The 18393-nt window shown below is 37.0% G+C and overlaps 1 protein-coding gene across 3 annotated transcripts in view; it reads left to right on the top strand.

The window, feature by feature from the left end:
• The window catches only part of Smap1 (small ArfGAP 1), a 109153-nt gene that overhangs the window by 23639 nt on the left and 67121 nt on the right, over window positions 1-18393 (top strand). For 2 of the 3 annotated variants that reach the window (XM_090338594.1, XM_090338595.1), the window contains exons 2-3: window positions 522-655; window positions 18184-18269. In XM_090338594.1, the coding sequence (XP_090194720.1) occupies window positions 522-655; window positions 18184-18269 (220 nt within the window). Of the gene's footprint in view, window positions 1-521; window positions 656-13039; window positions 13161-18183; window positions 18270-18393 lie in introns of those variants that run through there. The other variant, XM_090338596.1, reaches the window with a different exon arrangement.

The raw sequence follows: 18393 nt of genomic DNA, 5'->3' as shown, positions 1-18393 counted from the left end.
ACTTTCAACATAGAATCTAGCATTCTTTGCTTTTTCGTAGTTTTTCCCTTGAGTCCACACCCATAGGTTGTATAGTTTACTTTCAACATAGAATCTAGCCAATACCATTGCTGAATTGGTTCACCCTTTTTCCATAGCTGGGATTACGAGTGTAAGTCACTGTACTTGGCTTAAGTAATTGCCTTATGTAAAATTTAATGAACACTTGTTCTTTACTTTTTGGTTATACTACTGCTGGTTCAAGTAATGCTGAGTAAAAAGCATTTTATCTGGAAAAGTTTCTAGAAAGACAAAATTAATAAATGTTCAAGGTTATTGAAAGTTGATTGATAATTTTTCCTTATAGTAAGATACATTATTTTACCAAGCTGCTTCTAGAACCATTTGAAAGCTAAGCGTGTGATTTTTCTTATACTCCCATTGTAATTGTATAAAACCTAGAATGCTGCTTATAGTTTGTCATGATGTTTATTTTTCAGTTATTTTTAATATATTTTCCATTGTTTGTTTTCCTTAATTAGGTCCCAGATGGGCTTCCTGGAATATTGGTGTATTTATTTGCATCAGATGTGCTGGAATTCATAGAAATCTTGGAGTTCATATATCCAGAGTCAAGTCAGTCAACTTAGACCAATGGACACCGGAACAGATACAGGTAAACATTACCTTGAAAATATATTACTGAATTGTTTTAAATGACTTAAAAATACTTAACCCCTTTTCCAGTGTAAAGATTAACATTGAAAAGAACTATACTGAACATATGCCAAGTAAAAAATGTGAATGTTATTCCAGTTGTTAATTCACAGATGTTTATTTCTTTGTCTATACTGAAGTTAGTTTTTTTTAAATGTGTTTTGAAGTTAGTTTTAAGTCTTGTTTTTAGCCTAAAATAATACCTCTAAATATTTATACTTTTTATTTTCTTGTGTTCAAATATCTATTTTCCTGTCAGTAGAGGGAGCCTTGAGAGAGGAAAAACAAAAGTCATCATTTGCCTAAAACTGCCTTGAAGAATTTCTTTTATGGGAGTATTCTGCTATTCAGACAGAGTCTTAGTAGCTAGAAGATGAGCAAGTGTTCAGTGAGCAAATATTCTTAGGGTTTCGGTTTGTCTAGTGCTTTCACTTTGTTAGAGATATATTTGCAACTTAAATCCTCATAATCTTTAAGATTGGCTGCCCATTTGAAACAGTTACCTTTACTGGCTTCACTTTGTAATCCACAGTGAAATTTTATGTTTTCCTTATTCTCCTGTGAAGTTATTTTTAGCCAGTATTAAGTGCTTAAGTATATAAATATGTACTCATCCTCTGGTGTCCACATAGGATTATTTTGGAGACTCCTGACACATAAAATCCCTGGATGCTTCAGTGCCTTTTGTTTGGCCTACTATTTGTATATAACCTCTGCATATTCTTTTTTTGTACATTTTTATTAATCCATCTTCAGATCATATAAATCTTCTGCCTTTTAAATTAATCCTAGCTTATTGTAATATTGCATTCAGTGTAAATGCTAGACAAATAGTTATTATGCTACTTTGTTTGGGGAATAAGGAAAAAGAGTGGACATGTTGAGTATAGGTATAATTTTTCCCTTCTTATTTTAATCTGTTAATTGGTTGAATCTGCACATACAGAACCAAAACACCCCGAGGGCCAACTCTATGGCTGAATCCCACTGTTAAACATTATACCTTAGAGGCTGGGAACTTGTGTGGCTAGGGTAAAAGAAGAAGAAGGAATAGAAGAAATGATATTCAGGTTATAAAGTCAAGAATAATTTATTCTGTTGTAAATTAGCTATTAAGTTATTTGTTGGTGAATGCTTATTACATAGAACCCTCATTATTTCTGATGTTAAGCAATGTAGTTTATAGTAATCTTTTATGATAAATTATTTGCCAAGTGTATTAATAAGTAATCCAACAAATTGATACATTGTGTGGTAGTATTGAATATAAATGAGTATCTTTTTGAGACTATTTAACAAAAATAATTATAGTTTTTGATAGTGTTGGATGATAGGCATTTGGAGGTAAATGTCTAGATAAATCACATCAGTTATATATTGAAGTTACTTCTTATTTATATCTTGTTGCAACTTGCCAAGTACCTCTTAACCCTCTGTGACCAGAAACAAGGCAGTAATGGTTTGGGGTACCAGGGGACCTGTAGCCTTCTGCCAGCGTCAGATCCCAAGGTTTGGATCTTGTACAGGCAAGCACAAAGTAAGGTACAAACTTTAACATATAACAATATTTTGTATACAAGTGGTGGATGATCTCCTTATTTTGGGAAGGAAAGCTAAACAGTAAATACCTTACAATTTATACGAAACATTACCCTTAGATTTCCCACACAGTTTAGCGTCAAGTTAACCCACACCCAGGATAGAAATCTGAATTCATAGTAAGCCAGGACTGGTGGACATTTCCAGGAAACTCTCAGTGGTCTCTGTATGTTGGGAGTAGGCGTTCCTAACTCCAATCCTTTCAGGGGTCTTCACAGCTTAGATTTCCAGGCTTTCACAATATCTTATCACATGTCTTTCACATGTCTTATTTTCTGTGGTGCTAGATAGGTTCCTTATAGCCCAATTCTATATGTTGGTGTATTATTCATTTATTATTTCTTTTTGGTAAGGCATGGGGTTTGAATGGAGGGCCTGGGTGCTGTCCTTTTTATTTCTTTCTTTATTTTTTTGGTGGATAGTGGGGCTTGAACTCAGCCTGAAGCTGTTCCTGAGCTCTTCAGCTCCTGGCTGCTGCCCTACCCCTGGGCTTGGTTGTTGTTCCTGATCTCTTCAGCTCAAGGCTACCACCCTACCCTTGAGCCAAATCCCACTTCCGTTTTCTAGAGGCTAATTGGAGATAAGAGTCTGAGGTCATTTTGTGCCCAGACTGGCTTTGAACCTTGGTCCTTAGAACTCAGCCTCCTGAGTAGCTAGGATTACAGGTGTGAGCTGCTGCGCCTGGTTCTACCATTGATTGATTGTTGTGTGTGTCCTGGGGCTTAGATTCAGGGCCTAGGAGTTGTTTCTGAACTTCTTTTTGCCCAAGTCTAATGTTCTACCAGTTGAGCCACAACCATATGAAATAGCCTTGCAGTTGAGAAATCCATGGGGGCATGGTCAAAGGTGACAAGAACTGTGTCTCTGTTAAACACATTAGAATGATAGTTAACACTTGGCAAGTCTTATCTTTAGGGGATCCTCTGAGTGTTCCTGAACAGTTCATCTTGCAGCCATCTCCAGATGTTGTCCCACTGCACATTTCATTTGAGAGAGATGGATCCACTGTTGTTTTCCTGCAACTTTAACAGTCCGTGCTGTAGTTACCATGACTCGGTAAGGGTCTTGCCACTTGGGTTCCAGTTCAGGAGCTCAATGTTTTTCCCAGCTGTCCAGGTGAGAAAGAGTGGGGAGTTTTCCTTAGGATGCCAGTGGGTCTCAGCCACCAAAGGATAGACATGTAAAAGAACATGTTGCAAGACCTGCAGTGACTGTACAAAGTAGTGGTTAGATATTTCTGTTAATATAGCTTCCCTGAGTTTAGGAAGGAAAGAAGGGTAGTCTACCATAAATTAGGGTGTGATCTTGCTCTGAGGAAAGCAAAGGGGAAGAGACTTACCTAGTCATGGCCAGTCTCTGTTCCTAATTTAGTTAAAGTGTCTGTCCTTTAGGGTCCTATTAAGTCTTTCCACCTATCCTGAACTCTGATACAATGTAATTTCCAGTTTATTCCTAGGGCCTTAGCTCATAATTGAGTAACTTGGGCTGTGAAGGCCTGGCCATTGTTGGATCCCACTGCTGCTAAGGGAAAGCCAAATCAAGGAATTATTTCATGGAGTTTTTTTTTTTTTTTTTTTTTTTTACTAAACAGTTTCATTTTTTTTTGTCGTTAATGCCTCAGCCCAGACTGAAAAGGTGTCCACTAGTAGTAACAGAAACCAATACCCATATCTTCCATACTTTACCTCCATGAAGTCCACTTCCCAGAATTCACCAGGTGAAGTTCCTTGCATACGTGCCCTTGCCACATGAACTATCTTTTTGACATTTACCTGTTCGCAGCTTACACATTTGGATACCAAATTTTGTCTTTCAAGTGTGGAATGAAGAAATGTTTTAATGATAATGGATTCAGGCAAGTTTCCCCTAAATTAGTAGGGGTTTTTTGTTTGTTTGTTTTGTTGGTCGTGGGACTTGAACTCTGGGCCTGCTATTATCCTTGAGCTCTTCAGCTCAAGGCTACTGTCCTACCCCTTGAGCCACAATGCCACTTCCGGTTTACTGATGGTTAATTGGAGATGAGTCTCTCAGACTCTTTTTTTTTTAGTGCCCGGCTGGGTTTGAACTGCAATCCTCAGATCTCAGCCTACTATGTAGCTAGGGTTAAATGGCCTGAGCCTTTGCGCCCAGCTGAGTGTTTCGATATGTTATTGTTACCAAGATCTGTCCCAGGGCCTGAGGGATGAATATCCATCCATCCTGCCGCTTTCTCCATCTGGAGAGAAGTATCTCAGTAGGGAAGGTCTTTTATAATTCTGAATTTTCTTTTGAATAGTGTGGTCTTTCCTGTGGCTCTCATAGGGGTGTAATTACCAGTCCCCACTTGTCTGAGGGCTGTCACTGAGATAACTGATCAGCTTGTTTGTTTACCCGAGACTCAGGGGTCTCAAAATGAATCATGGTCATTTTTTTTGAAGCCAAATGGTGTCCAGGAGAGCCAATATTTCCTCCAGGCTTTTTTTATTTTTTTTTCTTCCAGAAGTTGAGTCCTCTTTCCTTGTGTTGAGCTCCATGGATGTGGGCTGTAGCAAAAACCTACCAGCTGGCTGTGCAAATATTAAGTGTTTTTCCTTTTGCCCATCTCAAGACTTGAGTGAGAGTGATTAGTTTAGCTATCTGTATGAGCTGAGGTCCCATGATTTGGGACCTGTGCCCAAATTACTTTATCTGCTGCCCCTGCATAGCAAATTCCATCCTTGACGAAGGTATTCCATCTGTGTACAGTATGTCATCAGGTGTCACCATGAGAATGTCAGTCAGATCTTCCCAAAATAGTCCACTGGAGTTCGGCAGTTTTTCAGCACAGTTGGTCTCATTGGGGTCATCATCAGGGAGAAGAGGAGCTGGGGTGAGGGCATTTACTGTTATGAAGGTGATTCTTGGCTGATCCAATAACTGGGCCTGGTAATGTGAAACTAGGGCATTTCCTGCCATCTTGCAGGAATGACTCTTAGTAAGTCTTTCAGCCGAGTGCACAGTTACCTGCAGGACTTGTCCCAGAGTTAATCAGCCTCTTTTTACCATGTAGCTATTGCTGTTATTGATCTCAAACAGGATGGCCGGACAGTTGCTACCGAGTCCACTGTTTTGGAGAGGGCTCACTGGCCTTTTCCAGGGCCCCAAGGTCTGGATCAGGACCCCTGGTAAAACCTCTGGTTTCTGCCACAAAGAACTGAAAAGGCTGTGGAAATCTGGCAAGAAGTTAAAGCCTGTTTTAACATCTTGAAAGCCGTTTGCGCAGCCTGTCTCTATTCCAAGGGCCCTTCTCCTGCTGTGTGGAAATAGAGCGGTTTAGGGATTTCTGCAAACTCTGGGAGCCATAGTGTGCAATAACCAACAGCTTCCAGAAATTCCCTGAACTGCTTCTTGGTCTGAGGCATCAGTATCCTCAAAATTGCCTCTGTCCTGCTTAAGGAGAGCATAAGCTTCCCCTTTTCCAGTTTGTAACCTAGATAGGTAGAGTTGTGGTTACACAATTGGGCCATTTTGGTAGACACTTGATAACCCATTTGGCACTGGGTGATGAGAAGATCCTCTGTGGCCTGTTGACATTCTTCCTGTGTTGGATTGCCAACAGCAGGTCATCAACATATTGTAATAAGAGTAGTCTCAGGGTGTGTAAAGTTTGAGAGGTCCTGGCTCAAGGGGGAGATTTTAAAATGTTGTGGCAACCTGGTTCAAGTCAGTTACCCCGAAAATTCCCTTTCTGGGTCTGTTACACTCAGAAGCAAATATAGGTTGACTTTTCTTGGCCAATGGCAGGCTGAAGAAAACATCATTTAAATTCAATACAATGTAAATGTGGTATTCTGGCGGTAACGCATTAAAAAGATTATAAGGGTTAGGTACCATAGCATGGATAGTTTCCATCCTCTTGTTTAAATCCTCTCTCAAATCCTGCATTGATCAGTAGTCATTGTTGCCTGATTTATACACAGGTAGAAGAGGTGTATTCCAAGGAAAGGGACAGGGGATAAGAATTACATTTTTCTTTCGGTGTTTAATGTGGACCACAATCCTCTTCTTTGCCTATGCTGATACAGAATATTTTCTTACTGAGTTCATGACTGGTTATTAATAGGACAGTAATGGATGGCTGGTGGGTTAGTCTTTGCCAGTCCTCAGGAACCTTCTTTTTGAAGTAAATCAATAAAGATGAAAGCTCTTTGTCTTCTGAGGAAAGCAACATTTATTCTTCTCCAAGGGGGCAAGTTAGCAGCAAACTAACTGGGGGGACCTTCCCACAATAATAATTTCACATCTTCCTCTTGAAAACAATTTTTTTTTCAATAAGTCCTGTCCCAGAAGTAGATAAGAACAGTCTGGAATGACTGTCATTCCTTTTCCCAGATTATTCTAGCTAGGGACTATGGGTAGCATTCCATTTTTTCAGTGTAAGGCTTGTCAAAAGGAAACTCCATGCAGTTTAAGAGGCGAAGGTTTATAGAGAAAGAGAGAAAACAGACCTACAGCCGCACAAGATGGAGTCAGGCGGAAGAAAGAGAGAGCTTATGGCCGGAAGTGAGACATTATATGGGGGGGGAGGGACAGTGGAAGCGGATGTGACCTCAGAGGATGAGGAAATACTGGGGGACCTCCCACTGGGGGACATGACAGTTGCCAGGGTTACAGTCTGGGCGGGGATTTCCAGGGTGCACAGAACGCCAGGCAGACCTAACATTCAGTGGCCCCTTGGACATGTAGTCTTTAGTTATTGGTTCTTCTTTTTTCTTTTTTCTTTTTTTTTTTTTTTTTGGTTTGTCATGGAGCTTGAACTCTGGGCCAAGGTGTTGTCCCCGAACTGTTCAGCTCAAGGCTACTGCCCTACCCCTTGAGCCACAGTACCACTTCTGATTTTCTGGTGGTTAATTGGAGATAAGAGTCTCACTGACTTTAATGCTAGGCTGGTTTTGAAGTGTGATCCTCAGATCTCAGCCTCCTGAGTAGCTTAGGATTCCAGGTGTGAGCCACCTTTGCCTGGCTTGAGATCTTTTGTGAGAGTCTTTCCGAGCAGAGAGGACTGCTTGGGCTATCTTTGAACATCTGTATTCTAAATCTCAGCCTCCTGAGTAAGATTACAAATGTGAGCCATTGTTTTCATAGCTATATGCTTATTTGTTTTTTTATTTATCTGTTTATTTATTTATTTTTGCCAGTCCTGGCTATTTTTAAGTCCTGAAGCTTGAACTCAGGGGCTCAGGCACTGCCCCTGAATGTCTTTTGCTCAAGGCTAGCAGTCTGCCACTTGGGCCACAACACCACTACTGGCTTTTTCTGCTTATGTGGTCCCGAGAAATTAAACCCAGGGCTTCATGGTACACATTCTATCACTAAGCCACATTCCTAGCCTAAAGTTATTTTAAAAAGCAATTTCTGATTAAGAGTTTTTGATTGTGGTTTATGTTCTATACATACAATATACATTTAATAATGTCTACATTGGATAATATATTCCATACGTGGTTTGATGCTCTGTTTGTTTTTTCAGTTGGAAAAAATAAGCTAAATTTAGACTGAGAATTGAAGAATGAGAGTAGGACCTGAAATAAGAATGATATTACAGACCATATGGATTTTAATAGCAGCCTTATAGTTAATGCGGTCAGTAAAAGATCTACTGGAAGTAAACATGTTTACCTGCTTAGACTAAATCTTTCTGCCACCATTACAAAGTACAGGGTTTTTTTTTTTTAATCATAATGAAATTTCTACAAAATCTTCCAACCATGACTGTTACAAAAGAAAAATTTAAAGAAGTCATACTTTACAGATCTTTATCTCCAGATGTCTCATCATCTTCAAAGAAACAGCTCTCCTGCTGAAAACTTTAGCTGTAAGGTCTGGCAAGCAGGGAAAAAGTGGCCTTTTGTAGCCTGTAGTTATTCTCTCTTCTCATTTTCTCCAGTCAGGGCCAAATGACAGGATATGGCTCATGTGGGAGTGAAGTGGGGAACAGAGAGTAATTTTCTTCCAGTATAACACAGCAGCTGGAGGTTGATGAGAAAGCAGTGCTGGTCAGATTTGAGATGGAACTAAGTTCAGGTTCTGTGTAGTCATGATTGTAAGAAGAGGATGAAGAGAGGTATGATTTCAATGCTTGTGTTTCTTCTTTCTTATATTTTCTTCAACAACTTCTTGTTGAAGACAGGATAGGATGTACATACAGGACCGGTGGATATGGGGAGGTCGGAACCCAGGGTTTGAACTCAGGAACTGATATTCTGTTTGCAAGTTATATACTCTGCCATTTGAGGTATGGTCCCAGCCATTTTTTATTTGTTTTTCTAGTAGTCTCCAATTTTTGCTCTAGTCCAAACGGACTGTAATCCTGTTCATTCATTCTTCCCAAGTAGCTGGGACCACTAACATGAGCTCCAGAGTTGTTTTTTTGTTTTGCTTTTTTTTTTTTTTTAATTGAGACAGGGTCTCACAAACTTTTTGACTCAGCCAATCTCAAACTGAAAATCCTCCTCCCCTCTGCATCCTCAGTAGCTGGGATTACATATATGAGATACCTGCTTCGGCCTCTAGAATCCATAATAAATTATGTATTCTGAAGCTGAATTTAGCCAGGTAGGCTGACTTAAAAGCATTAGAATGCCAGTGCTTGTTTTATATTTTTCTACTTATCTGTAATAACTTGTGAAATTACTTAAAATATTTCCATATGGAAAATGCTTGATAAAGTGATAGATGTTTAAAAAAATAGCATGCATGAAGCCTTGTACTAAGCCACATTTCCAGTCATAACTTTCTTTTTCTTGACACATTCAGAATAATCTTGCTTCTGTGCTTTACTGGCCATTTAACTCTTCTATCAGAATTGTAAAGATTCTGTTTTCTTTAATTTGGTGTTTAAGATCCTCTTGGCTCCTTCCTTGTCTTTAACCTTGCTCCAGATAGGTATAGCAGATAGGTTTAGGAATCTAAGACAGCTCTTCTGAAAATAATCTTAGGTATATTTTCAATTTGATTTTGTTATAAATTTATTTTACATACTTTTTGGCTGAGCTCAGGTTGACTAGCTAGTTTGAATAGGGTCAAATGTATTTACCTAACTGATTTAGCATAAGATTAACTGTGAACAAGTAATCGCAGAATATACTGTCACACCCTCTGTTATTTCTAGAACAGTCTGGGCCTGTTTTAATTCCATCTTGAAAAGAAATAAGTTCAAAACTTCTTTCTTACCCAAAAGCAGTTCCTGTTTTCCTAAACAAAAGTCAAGCTATTAGGTTTATCTGCTGAGTTGTATCTAGACCTTGCCCTTAGGTTACTTTTTTTTTTTAACCTGAATCTTGAATATTGACCAAACTTCAGTTATTTGTTTTACTTTTTTATTACTCTATAAATTAAACTTTATTTTTCTTGAGTTTTGTCATTTTAATTTTGAATGTTTCTAACTTTCTAATTTAGTTGTTTTTCATAATTTACATTTATCTGCTAATTGCCTATATTCATAATCTCTTTTTATCTCATTCTTAATTAGTAGGCACAATTTTGTAGGCATTTTTCCTGAAACGGTTTCATTGTAGAGATACTATTTTACTTTAAAAAAATTTCATATGAAATCAATCCTTACTTTATTTAATTTTAATTTTAATTATTTTTTTTTTTTGCCAGTCCTGGGCTTGAGCTCAAGGCCTGAGCACTGTCCTTGGACTTTCTCAAGGCTAGAGCTCTATCACATGAGACTCAGCAGCACTTCCAGCTTTTTTCTATGTATGTGTACCAAGGAATTGAACTCAGGTCTTCGTGCATGCACTCTACCACTAGACCAAACTCCCGGCCAGTCCTTATTTTTTTCATGTTAATTTTTATGTAACATTAGTTTTCTTTTCCTTTTCCTTTTAAAAGTAAGTGGTATTCCAGCTAGCCTTTAGAATTCTGCACAGTTGTCTCCTTATTTTCCTGTAATGCTTAAAAATAAAGCTATTTGCTTTTTCTGTTTGCTTTTCTGTGTGTGTGTGTGTGTGTGTGTGTGTGTGTGTGTGTGTGTGTTTCAGTGTGTCCGTCGTGGGGCTTGAACTCTGGGCCTGGGCACTGTCCCTGAGCTCTTCAGCTCAGGGTTACCATTCTACCCCTGGAGCCATTGCACCACTTCCAGTTTTCTAGTAGTTAATTGGAGATAGGAGTCTGTGGTCTTTAGGGTCTTAGTGCCTGGATGCCTTTGAACTGCGATCCTCAGATCTCAGCCTCCTGAGTAGCTAGGATTACAGGCATGAGCCACACCATACTTGGTTCCACCTTTCTCACTTTCATTTGGGTCTTCTACCCTTATGAATTTTGAGTCCGTTCCTAGGAATTTCTTCTTAGTATGAGGCCCTGTCCTGGAAGGGTATCTGGGTAGTTAGAGTTAGTTGGGATTATTTATTTCCTCTTCTTTTTAATTGTTGGACTGGGTAAAAATAGTATGTGCTTTTCTCAGCCTGTTTTATTGTGACTTGTAATTTATGCATCTTTTGATTATTTTGCTTTATTTTGTTCCCCATAAATTGCAAACATCAGAAAGTTCTGGTACTTGGTAACTGTCCATTGTGAAGACATAGATATTAGAGTGGGACACCAGTGAGTTTTTCTTTGAGTCTATAGTAAGAGTGGAATTCTTATCTGAGTTCTTGTTTGTGCAGTGCTGTTATTTTACCACTTTAGCCATGCCTCTAATCTGGCATTTTTCTGGTTAATAGGAGATGAAGTCTTACAAACCTTTTTATTGCCTGGACAAGGCACTGAATTAGGTCTTACTCTCTTGAGTAACTAAGATTAAAGGGATGAGCTGCCCATTTACAGCAATCTCTTAGTTTTTTTTTTTTTTTAATAGATACCTACTTTTTTGGTCTATTTTTTAAAATCAGATTATAGGAACCACAAAGACAATCTTTTCTTATTACATGACAAGCAATATTGAATAGAATAAAATTAAAGTTAAAAGGTTAATTTGGGGAACTTCATAATTTAACAACATTTGGCCAATATGTCATAACATTGTTTAATTTCCCAAAGTTTTGATCCTTAGATAAATTTTGTAGTTCCATCTTGAACCAGGCACAACTAACTATTTTTGGTATATATTAAATGCCAGCTCAACCCCCCCCTTTTTTTTTGCTTTTTTGGGAAAATTAGGGTTTGTTTTTTTTTTTGGAAAATTCCATTGTGAAAAAAAATCTTAAGTCAGGTACTCACATATGTACTTTTTTATTTTTGATTGTGGGGCTAGAACTCAGGATGTGGGTGCTGTTCCTAAGTTTTTTCCTCTTGGGTAGCATCTTACCACTGTATTATGGTCACACTTCTGGCTTTCTGGTAGTTAATTGGAGATGAATACCATGGACTTTCCTGCCCTGGCTGGCTTCGAACTGTGACCCTCAGATCTCAGTCTCTCAGCACCAGACTATATTTATACTTTTTAAGTTGATTGAGAGTCTGTTGATGATAAACCATTCCAAGATCAGTAAATTTGTCTCCACATAAGAGCAAGGAATAGAGGCAGATGACAATATTGAGTTTACCTATTATCTACATATGAAGAATGAGGTGAAGAAATAAATGTACTATGAATAACAAGATCAAATCTGTCAGGCTTTGTAAGAGGCTTGTATTTTAAAATTCATTTGAAAGACTCAAAAAAATTTGAATTTATATGTTTAGGGTTATGCCTTATATTTTCCTTTTGCTCTAGTTATTTTAAAGATTAAGCTTTCAATAAAGCCAGTAATAGTTTGTGTGTTTTGAATGTGTATATGTGTGTGTGCACATGTGCCATGCTGGGTTTGGAACTCAGGATTAGTCTGTGTTTCAGAGATTTTGTACTCAAGGCTAGAGTTCTACCACTTAAACGTTTTTTTTTTTTCAGGTGACGGTACTTGGGGTTGAACTCGGGGCTTAACGTGCTTCCTTGGCTTTTTCACTAACCACTTCTGCTGTACTATTTGAACCATACCTTTATTCGAGCTCTCTGGTAGTTAGTTGGGGTACAAGTCTTATGGACTTTTCTATGTGGGCTGACTTTGAAGCTTGATTTTTAAATCCCAGCTTCCTGAGTAGCTAGGATTATAGGCATGAACCACCATATCCTTGATAAAAGCATGCTGGTTTTGAAAACATAAAGTTGTATCCTGTGATGAGCATGTACAATGTGGTTATGTATGTGGAAGATGAGGGTGAAAGTTACAGTTGGCATCGGTTTGGTGTCAAATCTGTGGAGTGATAGAAGGTAAGATAAGAATAGAGGAGGGACCATCTACTTTTTTTTTGCTAAGTTGAAGAGCAACATTGTTGATGTACCTTTTGAGAAGGTAAATCTGATGAAACTTTTTTTTTCCAATAGCCTATGAAATTAGTGACTAGATCTTGAACTGTCGTAATGATATTAGGGGTGACATGGAAGAAAGTCTGTAAGAGAATAATTACTAAGACTTTTAACTGAAGGAAGTCTAGAATAACTCCTGAGTTGGACCTTAAACAATTTAAAAAGTTATGGTTTATTTCTGATCTTAATTAATGGGCATCTCATAATAATTAGAGATGATAAAAGACTGTGATGTGAAACATCTCGCAGTTTTGTTATAGGTGTTTTATTTCATTGCTTTTAAAAAATGTATATTCTGAATTTGTAGTAGCAAATTTAAATAGAAAGAGAAAAAAAACTCCCTAACAATAGTTTCATGAAAATGAAGGAATGGACTCTGTGTTAATTATTTCCAAAGAGTTCCTTAGACCAAAAATGGTGGCCCTTCTTTTCCAGCAGCTGGAATCCAAAAGATCTTGAAACCAGTCCTGAAAGGCTTGCTCCTATGCAAGAAATCCTGGTGGCTTTTGAGAGGAAGATAGAAAACTATTCTGGAAAATTTCAAGAGGTAGTAGAGGTGAGTCAACTGACATGAAGAAATTATCCAGGGACTATCAGTATTAACTTCTTTTTAAATACAAGATTAAAAAATATACATTTAACCAAGGCAGTTGTGTTTTAAAGATTTTACTGGAAATAGGGCAAATGGCCTCTTCTCTTCTTCACAAATACTCTAAAATTTTAAGAAGCTTTTAGTCTTCAGCTGCACTCTGTTTTTGAGATTATGATACTGAAGAAAAATCCCATATTTATGATTGCAATATAGTTTATGTATAAGGTCTGTTTACATGAAATTTAAAATTTATCTGCCTTCGATTTTAGTCCTAACTGTTTTGAGCCAGCAGAAGACTGTTTTCATTAGAAGGAGGTGGTTTCTTTGTTTTGATTCAGAAGCTACTTGTATTCCTAGCCAAACTCCATCTACATAAGATTTTATTTGGAAACATTATATAGTATTTTTTTTTTCCTGTTCTGGAAAGTATAAAGACATAGTGAGGCCCCTAAAAGTACAAAATTATAAAGGAAATACTTTTTTCCCTCAGTTCTGCTAATTATGTAGTTTCCCTCCACAGAGGCAACCATATTATTAGTTTCATTAATTAGGTATGCTAAATAATCACATTATTAGTTTCTGTATAGTTCCTCTGATATACTTTATGCTTAAATATATAAATATACAGGTTGTATATAATATTGTACAAAAATCTTTTGACTCGGATATCAGATTCTTCTTTCTCTCAATTTAATTTTTACAAAATTGGGTAGAGTTTTTATTTTGAATAATATTAATTTTCTTATTTTGATTTATCGTAGATGTACTTCATTCTTAAGCACTAATACCTTAAGAGTTTGTTGGTTATTTTCAGATCTTATATTTTTATCTTATAGAATGTAAAAGGCCTAATGTCAATTTGATTTTCAGTATCTGGGATTCTATTTTTTTTTTTTTCGCTTAGCTCTTACTTTTAAAAACAACTACTTAGTATATCAACAAGTACATAAATTAACATTTGTGCGCACTATGCACATGGCCTCCTTAAAATATTACTACATTATTAGTGTTAAGTACACCGTAAATATCTGCTCACAAGGTATGTCTTAGCATCTGAGGTTGTACTGCAGGGAACATTACAGGGACAGATAGGAAGAGGAAGAAAGATAAGAAAAGGAAGAGGTGCAAAAATGGAAAGTCCTGGGAACCAAATGTATCAGAAGTAGATGTTGAGGTTGGAATGAACAGTATTTGACATTAGTCAAACTAAGACTGAAAATTTTATGTCTTGAGAGCTTTGCCTTTTCAAGGCTTTGGAATCGTTAAACAAAGGGAAGATATCAAATTTTATTCTTGGAGGAATTAATCATTAATTTGCCATACATTTGGCTTTGCTATTACATTTTTGCTATTACATTTAACAATGTGTTTGCAGGTCCCTTCTTTCCTTCCTCCCTCTCTCCCTCCCTCCCTCTCTCCTTCTCTCCTCCTCTTCCTTTCTTTTTTTATTTTGTCAATCCTAGGGCTGAGTGCTGCTCCTAAGCTTCTTTGTGATCAGTGCTAGCATTCTACCACTTGACCCCCTGTACCATTTCCAGCTTTTTTCTGAGTAATTTATTGGAGATAACAGTCTTACTTACCTGTCCAGACTGCCTTTGAAAAACGATCCTCAGAGCTCAGCCTACTCTTCTCTTACATTTCCAGATGGTTCAGCTTTTCACCTTTATTATCACTGAATCTAACACTTCTGACCTCTTTGTTACCGATCTTTATTCTTCTTTTAGAAACATAGAACCTAAGCATACCAATACCTTCTTATCTCCACAAAATGACTTCTGTTTATGATGTCATTTAGTCTGTTTTTCCTCAGACTCTCCTTACAAATACAACTGCATACATTAACTTTGAGGCAAGGCTGTCATGGAAATGGCTCATTGTTTCTTATTAGCTCTCTTTCTAATCTTGATATGTTATTTTCCTCTTGTCTAATTATGATGGTGACATTACTGCAACGTTACATAATTTAATATAATGTAATTGTGCAGTGGCATAATGTTTGTTGGAAATGTTTAGGCCTTTTCCTTAATTATAGTAAATATTATAAGATATATTCATATTTCAGATTGATGTAGTTGATATTGGTGAGATATGTAATAGATTTTAGCTATTCTTTACATTTGTTGTAATTTCCAACAAAATGATAAATACTGAAAAAGGTATAATTCCTGTGAATTGTGTTCAAATTAATTTTTGATTTATTGCAAGTTTGTATAAACTAAGAGACTTTTTTTTCTTGATTTAGTTCTTTCCAGTTGTTTAATGTCTTTGAGATTAGATAATTTACTCATCTCTGCTAAATTTCTGCCGTGGCATAACATGCTGCATCATTTGAATGCTTAATATGAAAACTACTTTTTTTTTTCCAGCAAGGTAAACTGCTTTGGAATTTTCTTAGAATTACATATTAGCTGTACCATCATGATGCCTATGTCTTTCTACTTAACAGTTTTACATTAGAGAATTTGTTTTCATTTTACAATCTTAAAAGCACCAGTTACTTTTCTTTGCAGGGGAGAAATAAGTGGGGTGAACTCTGGTGTTTAACTTCAGGTTTTTTTTCACTTGCCTGGCTTGCTTGTTTAGTTGGTGCCCAACCCATTGAGTTGTGCCTCCAGCCTGGTTTTTACTAGTTAGTTTGAGATAGAGTCCCAATAGACATTTTTAGGTATGCTGAATTTGAAACTTGATCCTCCAGATCTCAATTCCCTCTAGTAGCTAGGATTGCTGGTATCAGCTACTAACATCTGACTTCAGATTACTTTTTACTTTGCTTCTCTTTCATCTGGAGGATGAAATAATTAAAAAGTCCTTATTTTTTTTCCTTTGGTTGTTTGTCATCTCTCTTACTTTTTACTCTCCTATTACTTCACTTTGTTTTAATCCCTAAAAAAATTACTTAGAAATCTATCTAGAGTTCTAGGGCTGGGAGTTTGCCTAAAGGTAGAGTGCTTGCCTAGCATACACCAAGACCTGGGTTTGATTCCTCAGTACCACATACATAGAAAAAAGCTGTAAGTGGTTCTAGGCTCAAGTGGTAGAGCTCTAGCCTTGAGAAAGTCCAAGGACAGTGCTCAGGCCCTGAGTTTAAGCCAGAACTGGCAAAGAGAGAGAAAGAGAGAGGGGAGGGTCGGGAGGGAGAGAGAAGAAATCTAGAGTTCTGATAGAATACCTACATTGAGGCAAAGTGGAATAGATGACTGAAAGTTGAGGTATATTGAACTGTTATGTGCCTTAAAACTCTTAGTTGGAAATGAACTCCAGTAAATAAAAACAAGAGTTTTTTTTTTCTTTTTTGATGTTGTTTTCTTTCCTTTTTGTTGCTTGTTTATATACCTCTGTGAATGTAAAATGCTTTCTACCTCTTTTATGACACATAGTAGTGACTGCTTTATAAGAGCTGTTTTTAATGATGTTACTGGAGAATGTTTTCTTTCCAGATAACAATTGAGGGGAAACAGTGCCAGTTTTGTTTGTTTGTTTGTTTTAAAAGAGAGAACTCAATTGGGAGTTTTGATTAGAAGGAGAACTGAAGCCCACCTCAAGTATCTGTAAACATTTGGGGGTTTTGGAGTTGTGTGTCTGGGAAATTGGAGACATAATACAGCATATAAACCAATCTCTCTGTTACTCAAATTAATTTTTTAAAAATTTTATTGTGAAGGTAATGCATGGGGGGTTATAATTACGTAAGTAAGGAAATGAATACATTTCTTTTTTAACAGTGTTAATCCTACTGTCCCCACTACTAAAAATATTTTCAGGAATTCAAGTTCCTTATAAATGATGTGATAAAGTATCATGTTTTGCTTTCAATTATTATGTTGAGTTTCTAATATTACTTTTTAGATAGTGAAACAATTAAATTGGTTGAAATGATTATTAAATTGTTTTATGTCTCATGAGTAATAATTCTTAGATTTTAGGAGAAGGGTTTGTATTTAGTCATTTTCATAGTACTATAATGAAATACTAGAGGCACACTTAATTTGTGAAGAGGAAAGACTTGTTTAGCTTGTAGTTCTGCCTATTTTGGGCTTTGGTAGAGGTGATGAGTAGTGGTGGTGGGAGGGTGTGGCCAGGAAACTCCTTATTATCATGAGCTAGGAAAGAGAGGAAAGCCTCATAGTCCTCTTAAAGGGCACACTCCTAGGAAACTCCCATGTGGGCCAACCTTAAAGGTTCTACCACCGCTGGCAGTGCCACTATGGTGACTTTACCACATGCTTTTTGGGGAGTACTCATCTAAATCATAACAAGGTTTTATGAACAATTGTGCTATCAGGCATAATGCTATTTCCTTTTTCTGTTATTTTGGTTCTGTTTATTTTTGTGTTGGTGGGAAAAATTTTCATCAGATACAACGAGTTAACCAACCCCAAGGAAACTAAACCACTGTTGTAGAATTTTAGTCAGCATTTTTTTTTTTTTTTGAACAGTCCTGGGCTTGAGCTCAGGGCCTGAGCACTGCCTTTGGACTTTCTCAAAGCTAGAGCTCCACCACTTAAGCCTCAGCACCACTTCCAGCTTTTTTCTATGTATGTGGTACCGAGGAATTGAACCCGGGTCTTTTTGCATGCTAGGCAAGCACTTTACCACTAGGCCAAACTCCTGGCCCAGCATTGCATCTTGTCTGGCTTATATGAAGGTTTTCATTATAAGTTATAAAAACCCTAGAGTATATTGAAATTCAAAACTGACTTTAACCCTGAGTTGTTAGCCCCAGACATGACAGCCTTTTTCGTGTCATTTTTAAAATATAGAACTCTGAACAAAGGAGTTTCATTTATAGGAAGTAGTGAGTGTAAACATGAAATTGAATCCATATATGTTGAAAAATATGAATAGTGCCTCTTTATAGAACTTTAATAATTTCATAATTTTAATTAAGAGTACTGGAACTAATTATTGTTGTAATATTAATTTGTATATATGTGTTCATGTTTTTAATGTTCATGTGAATAATGAAAATACCTGATTTTTATTGTAGTGTATGCAAGATATGGGAAATACTAAAGCAAGACTACTCTATGAAGCCAATCTTCCAGAGAACTTTCGAAGACCACAAACAGATCAGTATCCTTTAAATTTTGTTTATTGTGTATTTTTTAAAAAATTAAATTTTGTTGTAGATGTGGCTTGAGGCCTTGAGTTTGCAGTGCTGTCACAAGACAAACTCAAATCAACAGAAAATCCCACA

Source organism: Megascapheus bottae, chromosome 8, assembly GCF_031878675.1.
Source record: "Megascapheus bottae isolate mThoBot1 chromosome 8, mThoBot2.hap1, whole genome shotgun sequence".
Taxonomy (NCBI): Eukaryota; Metazoa; Chordata; class Mammalia; order Rodentia; family Geomyidae; genus Megascapheus; species Megascapheus bottae.
Note: the sequence above shows the minus strand (reverse complement) of the source record. Positions and strands in the feature narration are given on the sequence as shown.